Raw genomic sequence first — 23,181 nt, forward strand, 5'->3', positions numbered from 1 at the left:
TAAAGATATTGTCTAGCGACGCTTTCTTAACTTAACACACGTGCCACGCCGCAGATCGTAAAATTTAATTCATCATAACTCGGTCAATTTTTCAAACAACAAATTGAAATTTGTTAAAAAGATGTATTATAGTCATATTAACAACAAATCTTCTGATGTCTCTTACTTTATTCGGTATTTTTATAGATTTTGTCTGGCGACGCTTGTTGTCGGTTGAAGACGCTTTTAAGGAGGACCCTTTTTGCCCATTTCACAATTTCTATTCATGATGTGATTTTTAAAGCAATTGGTCATTAATTTCACTATACAATAAAAAAAATACACATATTTTTCTTAATGTTTGCATACCTTGAAATCTTTGCTGTTCATGCTCATATTTTACAGCATGGTTTTCTTTCTTCTGAGTGTTCCCTAGCTGCGATAACGTAGCTTTCTGACGGCGATATGTTTTTTAATCGGGGCAGAGGAGGCAGGGTATTAATATTAGTACTAAGTGTTCCTATGCATCCAGGAAACGGGAAAGAAGTGACTGAACTGATCGTCTAGCTCTGCAGCTATCACACATCAATTCATATACTTTAAATTGGGTGGAAGATAGGCTGCTACATGTCACAAGTTTAAACGCAGCAACCGTGTCTGTCATCTTCCGTAGCGAATGTAAACAATCTACCGGAAGTGCGCGCACCAGAAAATGGGAAATCCCTGTCGCTTCGATATTTAAGTCAATTTGATTAATTATTGATATCTAAAGTGTATAATATTGTTTGAATAATTTAGAGATAGCCTTCTAGTTTCAGTAGGTACATTATATGTATATCTTTTGGGAATAATAGAAGTTATATCGTACATTCTTGTAAAGCAAGTGAGATTTCCGTTTTCGCGCGAAACGGAAATAGAATAGAAATATGACGTCTGTCGGAATTCCCGTTTTTCTCCATTTTCATTGGCTAGAAGTTCAGGAACCAAATCCCAGCCGGCGGCTCATATAAGTAACGGTATATATTACAATCATGGCTGACATGAACCTACCTACCCACCAGTATACCTATAGGTAGCTGATATATAAGTAACGGTATCTATTACAATCATGGCTGACATGAACCTACCCACCAGTATACTGATAAGTAGCTGATATATAAGTAACGGTATATCTTACAATCATGGCTGACATGAACCATCCCACCAGTATACCGGTAAGTAGCTGATATATAAGTAACGGTATATATTACAATCATGACTGACATGAACCTACCCACCAGTATACCGATAAGTAGCTGATATATAAGAAACGGTATATATTACAATCATGGCTGACATGAACTTACCCACCAGTATACCGATAAGGAGCTGATATATAAGTAACGGTATATATTACAATCAAGGCTGACATGAACTTACCCACCAGTATACCGATAAGGAGCTGATATATAAGTAACGGTATATATTACAATCATGGCTGACATGAACCTACCCACCAGTATACCGATAAGTAGTTGATATATAATTAATGTTAGATATTACAATCATCGCTGATATAAACCACCTCACCAGTATACTGATAAGTAGCTGATATATAAGTAATGTTAGATATTACAATCATCGCTGATATAAACCACCTCACCAGTATACCGATAAGTAGCTGATATATAAGTAACGGTATATATTACAATCATCGCTGATATGAACCACCTCACCAGTATACCGATAAGTAGCTGATATATAAGTAATGTTAAATATTACAATCATCGCTGATATAAAGCACTTCACCAGTATACTGATAAAAAGTGTAGCTCGAGTAATATGTACATTCGAGATACTAGGGGATTTAACATCAACTTCTCGGAATAAATGCCATTAGAATGCATATAAAAAAACAGTTGAGTCAGTCAACAAACTCACTAGGTGGAGAGGAACAGATGGTCCCAATGTATTGGACTTAGTACCGACATATGAAATAAAGAAATATTATTAAAAACCTGGAAATTCAAAGGCCACTGCGTAAACTGATCACAGCTTTATAGTCTTTGATTTTCAATACTAAAATGAATGGTATGGTTATGCAAATTACAAGAAAGCCTATGAAAAAACAGATTTTGTGAAAACAATCGAAGAAATTGAGAAGGCCAACTTGGAAGAAAAACTATCGGAAACAAAGGACATTTAAAATAACTGGAATTGTTTTGTGACAAAACAAATCAGGAATCGGATTACAAACATGTGCTAATGAAGATGCTATCATTAGGTGGATTAAGGAAACAAAAAATTTCTTTGGACAAAGTATTTATAAAGCAAATCAAAAGGAAATGCTACATGTTAACAAGAAGTTTGTCAGAACAAAGGATGAGATGGTAAGAATTTGTCAGAACAAAAGAAGAGATGGTAAGAAAAAGTGCAACAGAAAGACAAACGCTTGAATTGGAGACTTAACCACAGATCCAACCGACCGAAGATTAGAAAAAAACCTAACAACTTAGAAAAGCGTCAATATTCTTCAGGAATACTTCAAAATTGCGTTTACAGTAGAGCGAGAGGAAGAGGTACCATCTCTCAAACCAAAATACATGCAGGTACCTCTGAGCAGTATAGAGATAAATTAGAAGTAAATAAGTTGCTTAAAAGATTTAAACTAGTTAAATCTCCAGGTTCAGATGGCATATGCCCTCGGCAAATCGAGTACAGAGGACACTGTTAATATTCCAATTACAAGATTGTTCAGGCAGCCATTATAAACAGGAAAGATCTCAACAGCTTGGCGGAGAGCTTCTATCAGTGCTGTACACAAAACAGGAAGTGTTCCTTTGGAGGAAACTACCGACCTATTACCGCAAACTAATACTATGCAAAATAATGTAAACGTTAACTAGATAACATATTATTAAGCACATGATAACTAATTTACTGTAGACAAGCAAGAGGTGCGATTTCATGTCAGGAAGGTCAACAGCGTAACAGCTCTTTAACATTATAGAAGAATAGACAAAAGCCTACAGATCTTGCCCTATATATCGAATGTATACACTTAGACTTCAGAAAGGCATTCGGCATAGTCCTCCATAACAGATAATGAGTAAACTAAAGGCATTTGGGATCAGTTGAGCAATTCTCACGTTGATGAAAAACTTTTCGTATAACTGACAGCAACAAGTGGTCATTAATGACAAATAATTTTCGGGGGCAAAGTAGAATTTGGCATACCTCAGATTACAAAGTCCACGGAAACAATGAAGTTTTACAGGCAGATCTACGCAGACTATCACTAATTATGTACTTCATAACCAAAACCTAGAGAGTAAAATATGCGAAGGACTTTGGAGTTACATTTGATGAAGAACTTACGGTTGACAAGGGTATCAGTGAAAAGGTACAAAAAGCAACATAAATATGATAAATATGGTATAAGAGGAACTTTTAAATTTTCCTGATGCCAATTTATTCATTCTACTAAAAAAATCACCTTTAACGATGCACACTCAGTGGGTAAGTGACACAGTATAGTGTGTTATGCACTTAACTACATTTAGTAGTTTCGCAGTAATCCTATAGTTATTATTTGTACAATGTAACGTATACTGCAATACATCATTCAGCAGACAAGTACTACGATTATCCACTAACGTGGTGTTATATACCATATGCAATGTCATCTGATTAAATCTATCTCTCAGCTTAGATGGCAAGATAATATGAACAGTTAACGTAAGGGTTCAACATTCGACCACGCAGTAATCGTTTATGCTTTACTAATGCGTACAAGTTTAAGCCATTTTGTCATTCATATAATGAACATATACCGTGCCTCTATAACTGATTGATAGCGCTGAGAATATATACCTTAATGTCAACAAACTTACTAGGCGGAGAGAAACAGATAGCCGTCTATTGACAAACAGCAAAGGCATGATCATCATATGTTAGTTGAGTTTTGAATTCAAAAATAAGGAGACATTGATTTATTGATTATGCTAGAATATTTCTGATTAATGTTTGTTGGTGTGGTTTGTATTCCTAAACCTGAATAAGCACGTTAAATATACAACTGTTTATATATTCGATTACAATCTACCAAATCATGTGAAAGTATTTGTCAGGATGGTGTACATTCATCCTCCACATGTTGAAATCATAAAAAGGCGTTGTTCATTTTAATAGTTGCGCCTTAAAAAAAACGTGCATGTTCGGGAAAAGAATAAGCCTGCCGTATCCTACTACATGATCAGAGGAGGCAGAATCGGGGGTTTTCTTCTGTGTCTTCTGTCCACATTTCAACACTTAGGATTTTTTCGTTTCTCTCTCTCCTGTCTGTCTTTGCTATCTACTTTCAACTTTAGGCAGTTTCTTCCCCAGGAACCCGTCCTCATTTAACACCGGCTCTTACCAGAACGTTAAAACCCAAACAAACAAACTTGCGTCAAAAAATAATGCTAATAATTACCGAGAAAACTTGATGGAACGGGTACCAGTAAATGAAAAAGCCTCTCTTTCGTGACCAAGCAGGAAATGGCATCTTCTTGTGACCGATATAGAGAGATAGTATGATGGACGTGGCAGCAGTTCTACACAAAGTAAACATCCAGGTTCAGTTAACAAAGAAATCCATGTTCACGATTATTTATAATATGCATTGTAAGTAAGCAAATATTACATAATGTGTATACCTGATTGATTCCAGCCATATACAAGTTTTTGTGTAAGTTGAATACCTCTTTTTTTTCAAAACATTCAATGAATGCGTCGGCCTTTGTTTGGACAGGATAATATGCCTTAACATCATTTGTTGTCATATTTAAATACACAATGTTTAATTCGTCAAAGGAATGATAATGTTACTAAGGAGATTTGGGCATATTGTCATGAATTCCCTTGAAAGTGTAATTTGCAAGAAAATATTTCAACACCTTGTGTGCCCTCTATACAAGAGTTGTTTTACCTTGTGTATATTTCCCGTATCCCCCCTCGGAAATTTGCAACGCAAATACAATTGCTGGATGTATCAAATAAATCCCGCATGTAACCTAGCACATCATGTGCAGGTCCACAGAGTAAATGTGCCTTGCTTTTCAATATTAAAAAAAAAATGATTGGACAAAACCGCCAATTTTTATAAGTTTATTATACTTACACAGCGGCCATTCCCCAGTGAGCTCTGCCGAACTTCGCGGTGGCCCGCGACAGGAAAATACCACTCAGTAAGATGGCTGGGACAATTGTGACGGGTCCAATAAATTTGAGAAGGAGACCACATATTCCTGTAAGTCCTACCAGACAATGGATAATGCCTACCAGGATCAAACAGCCCTGGAACTGTTAGATAAAGAATAACAAATAATCATAACGAATACATATCACACACACAATTGTGATTAAGAGAGAGAGAGAGAGAGAGAGAGATTTGGTTTCCAATTATGACTTGCTTTATTGCTTATTTAATAGAGAGAGAGAGACAAACAGACATACAGAAACATGTATCGGAACTCATAGTCGATAATGAAGTTTAACAGGAACAGAAATTACAAAGTTAAATGGAAAAATACCATGAACATCCACAATAAACACCATATAAAGTGTCCATATACCGTAGAAAATTACACTTTATTTTGTATTCACATTCGTTACTAGTTTTGAAATTAATTTGAAAAAATAAAAAACAAAACAAAAAGCATGGTGAACCATCTACGCAATGCATACTCGACAAGCGTATTATACACGCTACGACAACTCTCCGTTCCCACGTAACGTATTAGACACGCTACGACAACTCTCCGTTCCGACGTAACGTATTATACACGCTACGACACCTCTCCGTTCCCACGTAACGTATTAGACACGCTACGACAACTCTCCGTTCCGACGTAACGTATTATACACGCTACGACACCTCTCCGTTCCCACGTATCGTATTATACACGCTACGACAACTCGCCGTTCCCACGTAACGTATTATACAGGCTACGACAACTCTCCGTTCCCACGTACCGTATTATACACGCTACGACAACTCTTCGTTCCCACTTAACGTATTATACACGCTACGACACCTCTCCGTTCCCACGTATCGTATTATACACGCTACGACAACTCCCCGTTCCCACGTAACGTATTATACACTCTACGACAACTCTCCGTTCCCACGTTACGTATTATACACGCTACGACAACTCGCCGTTCCCACGTAACGTATTATACACGCTACGAAAACTCTCCGTTCCCACGTAACGTATTAGACACGCTACGACAACTCTCCGTTCCCACGTAGCGTATTATACACGCTACGACAACTCTACGTTCCCACGTAACGTATTATACACGCTACGACAAAGCTCCGTTCCCACGTAACGTATTATAAACGCTACGACAACTCTCCGTTCCCACGGAACGTATTATACACGCTACGACAACGCTCCGTTCCCACGTAACGTATTATAAACGCTACGACAACTCTCCGTTCCCACGAAACGTATTATACACGCTACGACAACCCTCCGTTCCCACGTAACGTATTATACACGCTACGACAACTCTCCGTTCCCACGTTGATAACACCAAAATCATTTAAGTACGTCATAGTAGCATAAAAAAATTCGTATATTTTGTCTTAAACATGAGAGAAAAAAAGACCATCAACTAAATATATAGCTTATATACATTGTGGTGTATATTTATAAAGACCGACAAGGAATGCAAAAATGACAATGTAGGCGTCCTTTCAAGGTCCAGGTAACAATTTCCAGACACAGGCTTGAAATTTTGCTGATGGTGAAACTCGTAGAAAACAATGTGGTGATCGAAGGATTTTGGTAATATATCACTAAGGTTACTCTATCTTTTATATTTGATTGCTCTAATATTGTCAATTTTATTTTTGTTCTCTTAGGAAAAGTACTGTCTGGTATATCGAACAGTATTTTCATTTCTACTGAACTACTGAATTGGAAGGTTATTTGTTCTCAAAATCTTTCCAATTAAGGGAATGAAAATGTCAGCGAATTAGTGCGGTAAAGTCCGTTTTGTAGATTGTTTTTAATTTCTAATTATAATAAACATGTCTTTACATTTTTTGTTGTCTTAACGTGTTAATCAATACAAAAAAGTTGGCATAGAATCGCACAAGTCCATTATTTTGAAAATAAAATCGCATTGAATTGTAATGTAAGGATTGAATCGGGTATTATTTTCAATGGGTTTTGAAACAAATTTGATATATGAACAGCGAAGTAACTTAAATTTGTCTCGAGACTCAATCAAATGTATACCCCATAAACCTCGACACGGCACGATTCATCCTGAATTTAAAAAAACCAGTAACACGATCAGCTATGTAGTTCCCAGCGGGATCCTGTTTTACGTCCGATTTATTGGCGGAGTTGGTAATACTCTTATGTAAATTGTGTTTGTAAGTGCTGTTTAAATATAACACCTGAATATGCTCTAGACCTTAACGGACAGATATAAAAAGCATGGAAAACATTTTGTGACATTTACTTAGTTTAAGTTTGTGACATTAAATAACATTATGATATCAGTTACTGACGAAATGTTTACCTCTTGCAATTTGGTAAACGCAAGTTGTCTCCTCAATTCCATATCGGATCCTGTAGCATTTGTGATGGGTATACTTGTATTGTCCATACTCGCATCTGTATCCAGGCCTGCAAAGTTGTTTGCCGTGAATATAAATAATGTTGTACATATGTTGTAATACAGTACTTACTACAGTAATGAATGATGTGTTTCACCATCAGATCATGTTCAAATAAAAATGTTAGAAGCCAATATGGTTTTCAGTTTTGTAGATATTGTGAGTGAAAAAGCGGTATCTAATATTTGTTACAGTTTCAGTGCTATTATTAGTGTACGATTATTTACAATTGATGAATTCTGAAAAGATCTCTTCCATATGTTACAGTCAATCCGTTTACTATCGATGCATCTTTTTCATACTTTAACCATTACGTTGTATTTCTTTTTGTGATCGTCTATTTTCTTATTAGGGGATAGTACGTTGTTTTGAGTGGCTATACTGGCGATTATAACATGAGATTTGGGTTTGCACTATCGGTCTAGAGTTTAAACCAAATGTCATGTTCTAATCGCCAGTATAGACACGAAAAACAACGTACTGTCCCCATTATAACACACCTTAACAAATAAACTACGCTAATATGTTTAGAAACATTGTATTTCCTTGTACAAAAGTACGTAGTAAAATACTTTGTGACCTGAACTGGCGACGTGTCATTCTGCAGCGGACTGACCAATCGAAAAGAAGCTTTCAAAAGTCGGTCCAAAGTTTCCGCCCATACTGCCGAGAGCTCGATCTGTCTGTTGACGAGGGGGAATATTTGGATTGTTCGTGAACGTCCTGTTACCAAAGTTTTACGACACATTTGGATTAATATTGACCAAGTTCTTACATTTCCATGTCTGTATGCATACCAATCTGTGCTTATCTTCAAAATCGATGATTATTTGTATAGATTTGTGAAGAGTTTTGTGCAAATGCATACGACACATGTAAAATGTTTCGTTTGATTTCGGATCTAAATAGTTGCCTTCACACGGATGGAATGAACGTTTCAGTAATAAATGGAGGTAAGAACAAGGGATGTGTACTTTTGAATTCATTCAACAAATGCATTTCTTCGGTCGTTTCTGTTCTGTTGCCAACTAGCCTTATCGGCGGGATTTCGCCAATAAGAGGCAAACTTGACGCCGTATTGTTTTGGTTAGAAACGGGGCGTGACTTAAGTGCGATGGGAGGAGCTTAACACGATTGATCATGATTCTATCGCAGATTAGAACATGGTCCGTATCCAATCAAATCACGCGTTGCAAACGAATCGTGTTAGAATGTTGTTTGATCCTAGATGATTTAGATTGTCGATAGGCCGTAAAACATTACAAAACAAAAACGAATACATTATTAAAAGTAACGGAAAGCCATAGAATGAAGGATTGGTTTATAGGGTTTAACATCATATCAACAGCTAAGGTCATTTAGGAACTTGTCTATTCTGTTCATGTGCTGGAGGCAGTGTATATTGGTAAAATTCAAGATAGCATGTATATTCACGTTTAAACATTAAACATGATCATCTTTGAATTGCATTTTATAGTCGTGTATCGAAGGAAACATGTTATCTATTACTATCTTGATTTATGTGTTAATATAAATGCAAATATAATACCAGCGCGCCATTAATGTGGTTATAGGGGTCATTAACATGTATATATTCATAACGTGAAGGAACGCGCGTCTCATTGCATAAGCGGTTACTCCTTCCAACAGCCAAAACCGTATAAAGACGGGTGTCTGGATCACGCCACCGAAAAACTTTGTTTCATTTTGTTTATGTGAAAGAATGAACGGTTTATTTTTATTGTCAAAGCTGTATTAACTTCTCATACTTATTTAAAACATAGCTGTGATGTCATCCATTGTGTTTTTTGTATTATAACCAGTAGGGTGTTGAGGTATCACCTATGGCTGTACAATAAGTTACCTGTAGCTGTGTAATAAGTTGACATGACCATCTTATAAGTGACAACTTATCATAAGGCTACAGGTTATGTATTGGCCAGTTGTGACATTACATTCTAGAGAAGCGATAGGCGGGGCTAAATTGGAGTAACTCATCCATATATGTAAAACAAAAATAACAAACACATGGATTTGTTTAGTATGATATTAAATCAATAAATGGAATACCAGTGGTGTACTATCCTTAGAATCAAACACATTCAAAATCAACAGCTAGAATCCCCGGCGGTGTATATATCCGTGGAATTCAACACATTTAAAATGCAATACATAGAGTACTGTAACAACACATTCAAAATTCAACAGCTAGAGCACTGTTCCATGGAATTCAACACAATGAAATTGCGACAGCTACCCCGTGGAATTCCAACATTTTCTAAATTTAACTGAAACCTAACAACTCATAAGCCTATCCTTTGAATTCAACACAATCAAAATTACAACTACGGTACCGTACCCGCGGTGTATATATTCGTGGAATTCAATGAAATGATGATATCAGCAACCAGTTATTGTGGTTCAATGTCCCATTAACATGTAAACATTCATATACTAATTAACGTGCGTCGCGTTACTAACTGTGTTAGTGCTCGCAACATTTAAGTTTATGTTTAGACGAGTGCACCGGTGTCACCGCGGTAAGAAACTTTGTTTGTTGGTGGGTTAACGTCCTCACAACAGCTCGCGTCCTATAATGACGGGGGCCTAGGGAGACAACATCGAAAACAAAGATTAGAAAAACGAGGGGAAAAATGATATAGTCACCAAGTGTTACAATAGGGTTAGTAGGTCAGCTTTGGTTTCTTCGGTGCTGCAAAAGTTCCCTTAGTAGACGACAAAGAAGAAAACCCTCAATTGTATAGGGGTTTACAATAGGGTTAGTAGGTCAGTTTTGGTTTCTTCGGTGCGCCAAAAGCAAAAGTTCCCTTAGTAGACGACAAAGAAGAAAACCCTCAATTGTATAGGGGCCAAATTTTAGTCGCAATATACAAGCAACAGGCTATTTCCTCACCACACAAGCCCATTGTCATACTACAACTAGATGTAAAGTTTTTCGATTTATCTTGGTACACTTATATGTGTTGAGCGGTAGATCTAGACAAATGTTTAGCCCCTATCCCATACTTATATACCTAAAATGTACCTTTCACCGTGCAAAAATCTTTATTGATGACTTGTATGGCAAGGAGAGGTACCACGTAGTCGGAGGCTGCTCCCTGAAAAAGCGGCAACCTGCAATAGAGGCACTCATTAGATAGCCATATCATAACTAGTTACATGAGAAAACACGAATAGCTTAACACGGGGTTGATCATCATCAGAACATTCTTTACGGTTCATAGTAATGTTATTATTATCGGATTCTTAACGATACATCAACACAAAAGAGGTCATTACTTGCGAAATAGTGTAGATACAAACATGTTAAATGAAATGACATCAAACAACGGAACGAATACAGTTGCAGACAAACGTCAACTTGAAAAGCAAAAGTGGCTATGGTTAGTTATATCTTCTTGAACATACCAAGGTGTTCACGTAGATTAGGATTGTAGACATTCATCGTCTCGAATAGAGATTAGTGATCTGTTATTATAAAAAGGTCAATGTAATCTAATAACAAATGTTTAAAAAAAGGTTTACACTATGCATTGAGGGTGATCTGCGCTTTTCAATAAATAAGAATGGGTAATGTATGAATGACCCATTCGGGAATGGACAAGGACAACCCAGTTTTCGCAGTTTTCTCTGTATCTGGGATACGATTTGCTAATTTTGTATCGTATGCGTGGTATATATATAGTTCAAGCAAAAATTGGGGTGGCGGAGTGAAGTAGGTCACTATGACCTCACTGTGACCTATATGCTTCCTGACGTAAGTGTACGGTTTGTGTATAGAAGTTCTTACCGGTCACCATTGGGGTCTATGGATTGCCTTGCAATACTTTGTCTTGTTGATAGATATGTCTATGCACAGCAGATCCTTTTTCTTTCATTTTTGTCTTGAGAAAATTTTGCCCTTAATGAATCAGGCAATATATTGACAAGGGTGTTAAAATAATAGTAAACAAGTAACAACAAAAAGGCCTACATGGAATATCTGATAGCTTTCTTAATTAAAATACAATTTCTTTAAACAACCATTAATTTCATTTTCATGGAAGAATATTCCGCGCACATATGTCCTAAGGAGGGATTCTGTTCGTTTTGTTACCCTAAAGCCAGAGACTTATATACTACTTTATATGTCTCTGCCTAAAGTTCTTAGCTGGGGCGCCACAGGCGTCCGAGATCTACACTATCATCACAAAGGTTACTGAACCATGTGCGCTCGCTATTTGCTAATTTAAGGTTTTACAGAGCGTAATTGTTACGGTCCATCAACACAGAAAAGTCACCGAAGCCAACAAATTGTCAAAAACGTGTTAATAGCATCAAACAACATCACAGAACTACTTGCGTACCCAGTAACACAAGAGGAAATGACCCCTTGCCACTGGCAATGGCATACCCCGTTTAACGAGAGAAACATCGATTTCCTTCCACAAGGGAACGACTATGACAGGGTACTTATAATATTAATAATATGTTTATGGGAGCAGACATACACAGAAGTAAATAAACCTTGACCTGTAGTGTGACAGTCAACGAACCATGTACGCCATTCATTATAACCATACTCAATGTGTCCATTAACACAGCATGTGCACGTATCTAGAAACAACACATACCTCGCCCCGAGTGTAACCATCAACAAAGTAGTGACGCCATTCATTAGCAATGTAGAGCTGAGGAGGTCTGTCTTGATGTCCGAGAACTCCGATGCACATGCGACGTCCGCTACGAATGACGATACGGCTAAAGACCCCGAGAGAGCCACCAGCACTTGCTACAAACAATAATAATCAATTATAGACTTTTGTTGAAAGTTATGCGGATACATGGACCCAATAAAGAAATACCAAAGGAAACGACGTCGAGGACAGTGTCTTTTTCTCTCATTTTTATCAAAAAACATATTAACCGAAATAAGAGGCTATGACTTAAGTTCGGTAAGAAACTAAGGTGTCTCATTATTAACAAGATTGAACAGAAGTCGTCAGGGTAAAGCAGTGCCTTAATTGCTTTGCAATACCTCATTTTTGGCCTTGATCCGTCCCAGAATTTAAGCATAACTAAGGACCATGGGGAACCCTCATATGAACTTGGAGAAATATCCTTCCTGTACTTTCTGTGAAATAGCACTAACAATCTTAAACTCTAAAATTTCATGATGGCAGCTTGTCCGCACTCTTTAAATATCAAAATATAAGCCACACTCGTGAAATATAATCCACTGTGGTCAAACGGCACTGTAAAGTTTCGGGAAATAGAGATCACCGAAGCGAGAGCTAAATAAATCACGTTGTCGGACACCGCCAGTCGAGTTAAATAAATCACGTTGTCGGACACCGCCAGTCGAGTTAAATAAATCACGTGGTCGGACACCGCCAGTCGAGTTAAATAAATCACGTTGTCGGACACCGCCAGTCGAGTTAAATAAATCACGTTGTCGGACACCGCCAGTCGAGTTAAATAAATCACGTGGTCGGACACCGCCAGTCGAGTTAAATAAATCACGTTGTCGGACACCGCCAGTCGAGTTAAATAAATCACGTTGTCGGACACCGCCAGTCGAGTTAAATAAATCACGTGGTCGGACACCGCCAGTCGAGTTAAATAAATCACGTTGTCGGACACCGCCAGTCGAGTTAAATAAATCACGTTGTCGGACACCGCCAGTCGAGTTATATTTGGATTAATTCAATCACTACCCATGTTGTATGAGTAGTTAAAACCGATAAAATGTCATATATATTGATAATCATTTTTTAATCTTACATATTCGATCATTAATTTCGAGCGCCGACATCCGAGTCGTTCTAATTTCTACAATTTTAATAATAAATATTATTTATTTTTATTGAATTCAGAGACAATGATGAATAAAGAGTGTATGAGGAGACAATCAAAGCAATTTGCTGGAACGTTGATGTCTGAAGTTTGAACAACCGGGGCTCTTAATCCACGAATTATGTATGGTTACGTGCTTGTTATGATAAAATTGATTGTATTATTACTAGTCGATTACCTGCGATTTCCTTGTATGATTATTACATGACAATAAGTCGCTTTCGATTGCAGAGGTTTAGCAACCTTACGTGTACGTGTGAGCTACATGTACTACTGTTGTTTTATTACATAAAAGACCGTCCACGTGAACGTGTAGTGTAGCATGTATAGCTCTGACTTTTCGAAATTTCTACCATAATATGAAAAGGCAAAGCCTAAAATGAGCGTTGCTTTTGTTGATCTCTGATATTTACTTATTCAGATTGAGATAATACTGCTTTCAGAATGAGATAAGAACACCAGCTCAATAAGATTTTAAGACCGACATCAGTAAGCCACATTTTTATTAATCCGTTCTGGGAAATAAGGCAGTACGTCCGTTTTATGAAGAATTATACAACTTTTCCTATCGGAAAATCGGATCGTGGAACACGCACCGCCAAAGGGTAAGTTCGGACAGACATTCGGGTTGGTTAAGACCCCGTTGGAATCGGCTTATTTAGGTCGTCATATTTTACGACTTTTTATGTGTTGCATCGGTCGAACTTCCCCCGGTAACATGGACCGAACCTGTCCGGGCCCGAATTGATATTTCAATAACTTCCTATAGTACAACAATCTGATAGTAAGTGTTTGGCTTGGCTTTTATGTATAGCATTTGAAGCTGTCAGAGTGTTACACGTTTGACCGTCAAAAACGTAGCAATTCTGTTTACAGAGAGTTCGCATAACTATAAAGATGATGTGATTTTCGATCTAACCTCTCAGTCCCTGCAGGTAGGGCGTAATAATTGTACCTGCTGTCCCCATTGAATGATCGTAAGAGGCGACTCAATTAGGGATATTATCTTTTCTCTTCTTTCTGAACAACTTTCTTCTTCCTAATGTCTCCCTTGACAATGCCTCACTTTTGGCCTTTAGTTGAGCGCTCGCCCCTGTGAGGAAGACTTTGGGTTCTGTCCTCTTGCCGAGACATACAAGAGTCTGTAGAAATGGTAGTTTCTACATTTTTCGACATGTATATTTCGATTTCTTGCTAGGCTGGAACACTATGTAAATCAATACTTAATCCATGGCACCCACAATTCGTATTTGTATGGGGCTTGTTGAACCTTAACGCTCAGCAATTTAGGAGTGGGACGACTGGTTCGCCCGTTGTCAGTATAATATGACCGGGTGGCGTGTCCTGCTGTGTGTCTTCGGCAGTATGTTTTAGTGAGATAGCACCTGAAAGTCGGCATCAGTTCTGCGCTATAACAAGGAGACAAACACGAACATATCGCAGACTCCCAAAATACACACACATACACTACACGCATGCATCTTGCACACAGGGGAGGCCGACCTTAAATGATCATGTATGTTGACAGGACGTTAAACAATACTAAACGAAACCAATTTCTAACCTCTCAAAAGTAACTTTCTCTTGTTTAGTTATTTTACATTAAAGTTTTCCTCGCTATTTTTTCTTGGGAATGCCCAGCCAACTTAACTGCTAAGATCCTTAAACTTTATAAATATAAACTCAAAAACAAAAAAATAGGAGGGGTGGCCAAACTTGCCCCGGTCTCCCGTAGGTAGATTATTTGTATCATGGACGATTGGTAAAAATGTATTCACAAAATAATTTTTGCATCAGTGACGCCATTTTCTTCCAGTCAAAACTAAAGTCGATATTTTTACTTGTGCGTAACGTATATGGTGGATCGGGTAGCGCAGCTCCGGATTTCTCTCTCATTAAGAAATAAAATCCTATGCGTGCTTCTGTCAGGGCACAAAAAATAATTGAGATAAGTTCGGAAAAAATGGGAGGGGGCCTAGTAAGTTGTAAAAGTTGTGCCCAATCCCTTTGACTATTCAGTGTCAATAAAATATGTTTGAAATGAACTATTTCGATCATATTCTCAACAAATGGAAATCAAACGTCGATGAAATTTTAGATGATGAAAACATAAATGTACACGTATAACTATTGTTTAAATGCCGGTTCTTATGGAAGATATCTCCCGTTAGAAATATCAACAGAACCTGGTTGATGACAAAAAGGATCCTAAGAAAATCTTCGCATTTTTACTTGCTGTGCCCGTGGTAAAAACAGAAATTAAAACAGTCCTAAAGCATCGACAAAGAGATAAATGCAACGGACATCAGTTCCAAGATTTTCCAGTTATTTTTTTTTATCCTACCGGAAATAACAGATGAAGGCCGATGGAGTATGACATTGACGTGTTTGTGACGTCATTGTATGATAAGCTCTGAACATAGTTCCATGCATGTTAGTATCACATTTTATATGATTGACTTATTTCACTCGTGTATATTAGATGTGTAACAGGGGAAAGAGAAATGCAACGGCCACACAGGGGTTAGAACTCGGAACCCTCCGAACTATAGACGGACGCTCTAAACAATTGAGCTACCTGGTCGCCGACGATCGACCCAGTCCAGTTCCGCTACATTCCTCCCTCCTTCAACAAAGCCTTTGACCCCGGAGACATACCAGACCCTATACCACCTTCCATGGTGTCAAGACAAATGTGTCTGTATTGGTAATATGAATGAGGTGTGTGTGCGCGTTCAAAACCTTATATTTAATATGTGTGTGCGTTTCCAGAACTTGTATATGTGTATGTAATATACGGTATATGTAGCGGCCGTACCGCATTGGTGGTGTGCTACCTTCAGAAAGGGAGTCAAGAGTTACCTCCCTTTTACAGTCAGAAGTGGGCTATAGCCATTGCGTTGAACCCGTCCAAGGAACCGTGCGTTATGTGTGATACGTATACCCGTTATTGACTGTATGTGTTTTACGTATACAATACGCGACGCATTGGACCCCCGTGGTTCGTTGTGACATTTGTAGGCGAAGTTGTAATTTGCGCCACACACACCCGTCCTGTATTGTTATGTTAATGATGTACTGATTATGTTGTTGATTATATAGACTTGTTATTAATCAACGTGAACGCCTCTGTGATTTCTCCACAAATTTAGCGAAAGCACTGCTACCGAAGAAAAGATCCCGAAAACAAATAAATAATAATTTGGCAATTGACACCTGGGTATAAGAAGAAAGAGGAAATGTAACGGCCAGACCGAGGTTCGAACCTGGAACCCTCCGAATTAAATTACTCTGTACACCTTAGTTTAGGTCCAAATATGGCTGTTACAGATTGGCATGTCCCTGTTGGGTTGATATTTTTTTATTTGTCTAAACGGGGAGCATAAAGGTGGATCAAGTGTTTGTTCCCTAAAGCTGGAGTTTGGTATAATATATTTACATAAGAGAATATACATAAGACACTTCTGGAACTATAAGAACATTTTTTCGTTTGTTTAACCGTTCTTCCTACGAAACGGTGGTCTTGCATGTAATGTTCAATTATTTCACTAAACTCTGTTAAGCTCTTTTAGCAGTAACTGCACTCGAAATTATCCATCTGTGTGAGAACAAGTGATCCCAGAGGGATCTTGGCGCCCACCATTGTACCATCTTCATTAGTTCTTTGTCAGTTCGATCTTTTCTCTTCTTTTCTCTAATCTGTTTGATCGAGTCATGTTAACAGTCAATTCACCTTGAGGTAGCTTTTGATCTAAACTTAATACTGTTGTGTATAAAAGCTGTGATATTCAATAATCTGTCTCGCTTCGGCGATCGCTATTTCCGGACCAATACAGTGCCGTTTGACCAGTGTATTCTGAAGACACTGTTAAATCTCTATTGCTTTTTCTCAGAAAGTACTTGAGGGAGCTGTCTCGAATTTCATATGCAGTTTTACTTTTGAGACTGATCGGAAAAAGAGCAATGACCGATTAGCTTTCATTTTCGATTTTGACAGTGGAAGATTGTAATATATATTTTTCTGAAAGTACTGGGGGGATCTCTATAAAATTTCATATGCAAGTTCCTTTTGTCCGTTACTGTGCACGTTTACTTTTGGGACTGATCTTAAAAACAAAATGGCTGACTTGCGGCCATCTTGGATTTTTACTTATTTCAGTATTTGTTTCCGCTGTTACTGAGTAAGTACTGGAGAGAACTGTCTCAAACTTCAAATATAGGTTCCAATTGGTCACTTGTTGTGCATGTTAACTTTTGGGTTCGGAAAATAAAATGCCGATAGATCCTTCTAGATAAGTTCTAGAAGAATCGTTCTATACATGTTCCCCTTGTTCCCTTTATCAAAAATGCCAATGACCCTTATAGAAACCATCCCTAATTTAAAACTGCTTCTCATTAGGAAGGACAAAGTAAGGTAAAGCTAATCTTTTGTAGATCTCATAAAGATAATTTCATTTTCGGTGCCAAGATCCTTCTAGGATCTCCGGTATTGATTTTTTTTTTATTATTTGTTCAGGCCATTTCCGATGTAGAATTGTTTTCATAACCTCATCTATCGGAAGGTTTAAAATTAAGAGTAGGGTAGTGTAATAGCTTCCGGTTGTTTTAGAACAACGAGAAGTAATGTAAGGGCGTAGAAAAGCAAATTGTTTAACACTATCTTTCATAATTGTGTTCCTAACGTCACGCAACACGATTGGTACAATTTTGACAGTTTTTTAGTGATATTTAAAAATTCAGATCTAATATCTGGAATGATTTTGGATTCTTGACAAAGATTTCCCTTGGTGGGTCATTTTCAGATTCCTTTTTTATTCTAAGTCATTTGTTTTCATAACTAGAACGCTTCACTAAACTATTCAGTGGAAATGATGATAACTATCTGTTTTGTTATACTTTCAGAGAAAAATGCTCAAATTCAATTTTTAAGTACTGTTCATACCATTTTCTGACTGTGTACCAATTTGCGTAGCGTACCAATTATGGTAGCGTGACGTTACCTTCTTCTTATGCAATTTTCAAAGAAGCACCGTTAAAGTTAATATAACTCTTCTTTATAAACCACATTATATCTTTTCCAAATTAAACATTTCGTACACTTTTGAAAAATTTAGGGAAGGTTTGTAAGAAATTTATTTTAAAACAATTTAAATATTAGAATGTAGTTTACATAGGAGAGTAAAAACCACAAAAAAAAAAAGACAACTTTACAAACCAAATAGACACGATGAATTTGCTATGGCTGTTTATCTTAACGGTTTGTTTGGATTAAATGTAAACATGAAACTTACCTGAAATGCAAAGAAAAATGTCATATGGATCGGTGGTCGGTCAGAAACATTATACAGAAGTGGTTCTGCGACGTCCGTAAATTCTACGCCTGGTGCATCAGAGGAGATGTCGAGTGCATTGCTGAATACAGGATCAGTAGCATCACGTTCCCTGCAGGGTTTTACATCGGCCATAGCGCTAGGAATTAGCTGTGTGACTGTAAGTACGCTACAAAATGAACATATGAATGAAACACCCTTAGCCGTTGGAAAACCGACACTTTAATATAATGGATTGAATCATCCAAGCGATAATTTTATATAGGCGCGTCATTGTACTCTTGTTTTGAAAGATCCCTGCAGTGGTAGATTCGGGTCAAGTACGGGTCAAGTACGGGTCAAGACACAATCGCAATCAGGTGGATGAACACGAATAGAATGTAAGTAGAGATAAAGAGAGAAAAAGCACACAAAAATAGTTGCTTTTTGTGGAACACAGTATGGATTTAATTTAGGATCGTTTTTAAAGTGAAGTATATTATTTATCATAGTAGGGTATTATATTTTTAACTTTTATACATAAAAATAAATATATCATACCTGAGTGTTAATAATAAGGCTAACAATATGCCCCCCCCCCCCCCCCCCCCGAGTGAAAAGTGAAAACCTCAGTGAAGCATGGTGAACTAATACATCAAATATTCTCTTTACATAGATGTTGAAAACTTCAGTGCAGGTAGGTGACATGTACACAGGTATGCATATTCAAACAACACTTAAATGTGTTTTAATTCTAGATCCGGGTACACATGACCATGCTTTAAGATTACATTACCTTCTCATTCCTAATAATTCAGCGTCTATTTTTACTAACATTTCTGTCATTTTAATGCCTGTCCGTGTTTTGCTCATTCATCATTACATGTGAATCTGTCTGTCTTCTTACATTCGGCAAATAGGTCTCTCAACCTTATATTTGGACATATTTTTCTAAATATCATAATCACCCCTGAAGGTCGGGGATCGCGAATAAACCTGCTGTTACCAACGACATGCATCGTATGAGGCGTATAATGTGGGAACCCCCTGCATACTAGGAAACATGCCAAAGTCCTGAAAATGGTAGTTGTTCGCTTCCTAACGTTCAGCATTGAAGGTAATTGCAACAACTGGTTCATCCGTTGTCAGTATAATGTGTCCGGGCGGAATGCTGTGCTGAGTGCCTTCGGCATGGTGTTTCAGTGAGATAGCACTCTAAAGTCGGCAAGTACTCCAGCACACATTCAAACTTGTACGCTTTCACAACACACATGGAGGCACGTCCTTATATTACCTTAGCTGTTAATGGGACGTTAAACAAAATTAAACCATACCTTAATATTTTCGTCGGTTTTTGATAAATTATTGTGTCTTTCGAGGTTAAATTTTGTCGTCTCTGACACAAAATGACATTTTTGTGTGTGTCGGGTTTAAAACTTAAGCATAAAAGTTACTTGTCGGAGCGAGTAATGTCATATCATCACCTTCTTTCCGGACAACTTCTATTCATGATAAAACGATTTCGCTACGAGGAGTACACATAATTGTGTCAGTATACCTTTGTTGGTCGACAAACACCATTCCAAATAACGTATGTTAAGATTATATGGCCTTAACGGCTCAGGGACAAAAAGGCTAATCAATTTTGTATAAATGGAGGGTATGCCCCCCTAGGCCAGAGAGATGGGGCCAAATAGGGGTACGGAGGTAATTTTCAAAATCCTCCTCTAAACAAATGGAGAGATTTAACGATTTGTTCAAGAACGTTTTTTGGCCAAGTTGTTTCAATTTTGTTATAAAAAAAACCCGGTATACCCTATTGAGAGTAGAGGGACGGGGCCCGTTAAGGGAAATAGAGGTTAATCTTCTAAAACCCTTTTCTCCTTTACCACCTGAGGGGTTTTAACTTAATTCAGAGCTAAGTTCCAGAGCATCTTAGGGGAAAGAAGACTTTATTTTGTATAAATAGATGGTGCGCCACCCCTCCCAACTGGGAAAATTTAGAAAAATATTTCTCTAACTGTACGAGTGAAGGCGGTCTGGAGCGTCCTTGAGGTTATTGAAGGTTCCTCTAAAATTGCATTGATATTATATTCCAATTACACAATATAATACTTAGAATACTTCTTACTATTGACAGGTATGTCTATATGTAAATATGTTTAAATTATATTGTGTATACAGTTGTGGGAACACACGATGTGCAAACGATTGAAACCTGGACGATCATTGCTTGCGCACATTTGTATGGACGAACGTAATGCTATGACAATCATGGTTGGTGTTAATTGAGAAATGGCTTAATAATAAATTCGGCCTCGTGTTAAAATAAATTAACTTGAATTTTAAGCATATTTCCATATTTTAGCTACATATATCATTGATCTTTCTTTCTATATTTTCTTCATTTAGAAATGGTGTTTTCGGTGTTTTTAAGCGGCCCAAAATCGACACATGTAAAATAGGACATACACCTATTGACACGGTCACGTAGACAGGTAAACCTAGCCACTTTGTACCTGTACCTGGACCACAGGGGCATGCAACTACTATTAATATTGATCTTGTTTTAGGCTTTCATTCGCTGGATATAACGTTCCCAGGGGCTGAAAGCCTAAAACAAGATCAATATTAATAGTAGCTGCGTGCCCCTGTGCCTGGACCGTTGTCTTACACACCCGGGGCACTTACATAACTCGCCAAGGTGTGAAAATCCAGGTGAAGGGGTGCTAATAACAAATACATAACTTCCAGTTGCATGTGCTTTCATAACGGTCTTACGGTATTACTCTCGTTATAAGGCACAGGTTGGGTAAAACTCCGGTTAGTCATACAAATGTTGTTTACCTGGTCTGTCACTTCGAAGCTAAACCTGTTCTTGATAGTCTAACGGTCACTGTAATGTTGTATAACACACATTGTAAAATTGAACATGGACGCATTCAGTGATGGAAAGGTAATTGACTATCAAATGCCATTTATTAGTAGTATATTTATGTATGTAAATACCATTTTGTTTATATTAATGTGCAAGTCGTCATATTCATACTTTAGACATTCTTTTAATTATGATAACAACATGTTCTAAACAGCGAGGGCGTCTACGTCTGGCCACGGGGCTTCGTTGTAGGTGTCTAGGGTACAAATGTGCTATGCCGGTGTGGGTCACAACACACATACGCGCGTATGTTTATGTGTGCTGGGACCCATATTGGTGGTTTGGTTTGGTTTGGTTTAGTATTGTTAAACGTCCTATCAACAGCTATGGTCATTTAAGGACGGCCTCCCCTGTGTGCAAGATGCATGCGTGCAGTTAATGCGTGTGTGTTTTGGGAGGCTGCGATGATATGTTCGTGTTTGTCTCATTGTGATAGCGCAGAACTGATGCCCAGTTTATAGTTCTATCTCACAGAGACATACTGCCGAAGACACCCAGCAGGACACCCCAACCGGTCACATTATACTGACAACAGGCGAACCAGTCGTCCCACTCCTAAATTTCTGAGCGTTAAGCAGGAGTAGAAACTACCATTTGTACAGACTCTGGTATGTCTCGGCCAGGGGACAGAACCCAAAGCCTTCCTCAGAGGGGCGAACGCTCATTGAAGGCCAAAAGTGAGGCATTGTCAAGGGAGACATTAGGAAGAAGAGAAAAGATATGATCTCAACTTTGGTCGCCTCTAACGATAATGCAATGGGGGCAGCAGGTACAATGCTTACGCCCTACCTGCAGGGACCCCATATTAGTATGGCATATTTGTGTCTCGGTCATTTGTAGCGAGCCCCTGTGGTCTGACCCATAGTTGTGGGACGAATCAACGTACTGCCCACCTGTGCCATGCTATTAATAGACATCTCCCATTTTGCCTGACACGGACCACGGACACCGACACGGACTTCGACGTTTAGGGGATGTCTCGAAATATAAACTAAACAAATCTTGATTATAATTACGTATGTTCATATACGTTGCAAACATGGTGTACATGCATGATAGCACAGAGACTTCGCACAAATACTCAATCTATATATGCGTGTGTGTCAGTATAATGTGACCGGGTGGGGCGTCCTGCTGGGTGTCTTCTGCAGTATGTTCCAGTGAGGTAGCACTATAAAGTCGGCATCAGTTCCGCGCTATCACAAGGAGACAAACACGAACATATCGCAGCCTCCCAAAATACACACACATACACTACACGCATGCATCTTGCACACAGGGGAGGCCGTCCTTAAATCACCTTAGCTGTTAATAGGACGTTAAACAAAATCAATCAAACAAACAAACAAACAAACAAAGCGTGTGTGATATATGTAATACATGTATATGGACCGTGGATTCAGTATCTCTCACAAGCCCCTATGCATGAGAGAGAGAGATGG

General features: G+C 38.1%; 1 protein-coding gene across 4 annotated transcripts in view; it reads right to left on the minus strand.

The window, feature by feature from the left end:
* LOC110442785 (solute carrier family 23 member 2-like) overlaps positions 1–23,181 on the minus strand; it is a 42,335-nt gene that overhangs the window by 11,669 nt on the left and 7,485 nt on the right. For 3 of the 4 annotated variants that reach the window (XM_021486560.1, XM_021486562.1, XM_021486563.1), the window contains 6 exons: positions 18,784–18,991; positions 12,271–12,428; positions 10,683–10,771; positions 7,540–7,646; positions 5,120–5,301; positions 4,433–4,553 (listed from right to left, as the gene is read on the minus strand). In XM_021486560.1, coding sequence (XP_021342235.1) covers positions 4,433–4,553; positions 5,120–5,301; positions 7,540–7,646; positions 10,683–10,771; positions 12,271–12,428; positions 18,784–18,991 — 865 coding nt within the window. Of the gene's footprint in view, positions 1–4,432; positions 4,554–5,119; positions 5,302–7,539; positions 7,647–10,682; positions 10,772–12,270; positions 12,429–18,783; positions 18,992–19,362; positions 19,381–23,181 lie in introns of those variants that run through there. The other variant, XM_021486564.1, reaches the window with a different exon arrangement.

This window comes from Mizuhopecten yessoensis, unplaced genomic scaffold (assembly GCF_002113885.1).
Source record: "Mizuhopecten yessoensis strain PY_sf001 unplaced genomic scaffold, ASM211388v2 scaffold716299, whole genome shotgun sequence".
In the NCBI taxonomy this organism is placed as follows: Eukaryota; Metazoa; Mollusca; class Bivalvia; order Pectinida; family Pectinidae; genus Mizuhopecten; species Mizuhopecten yessoensis.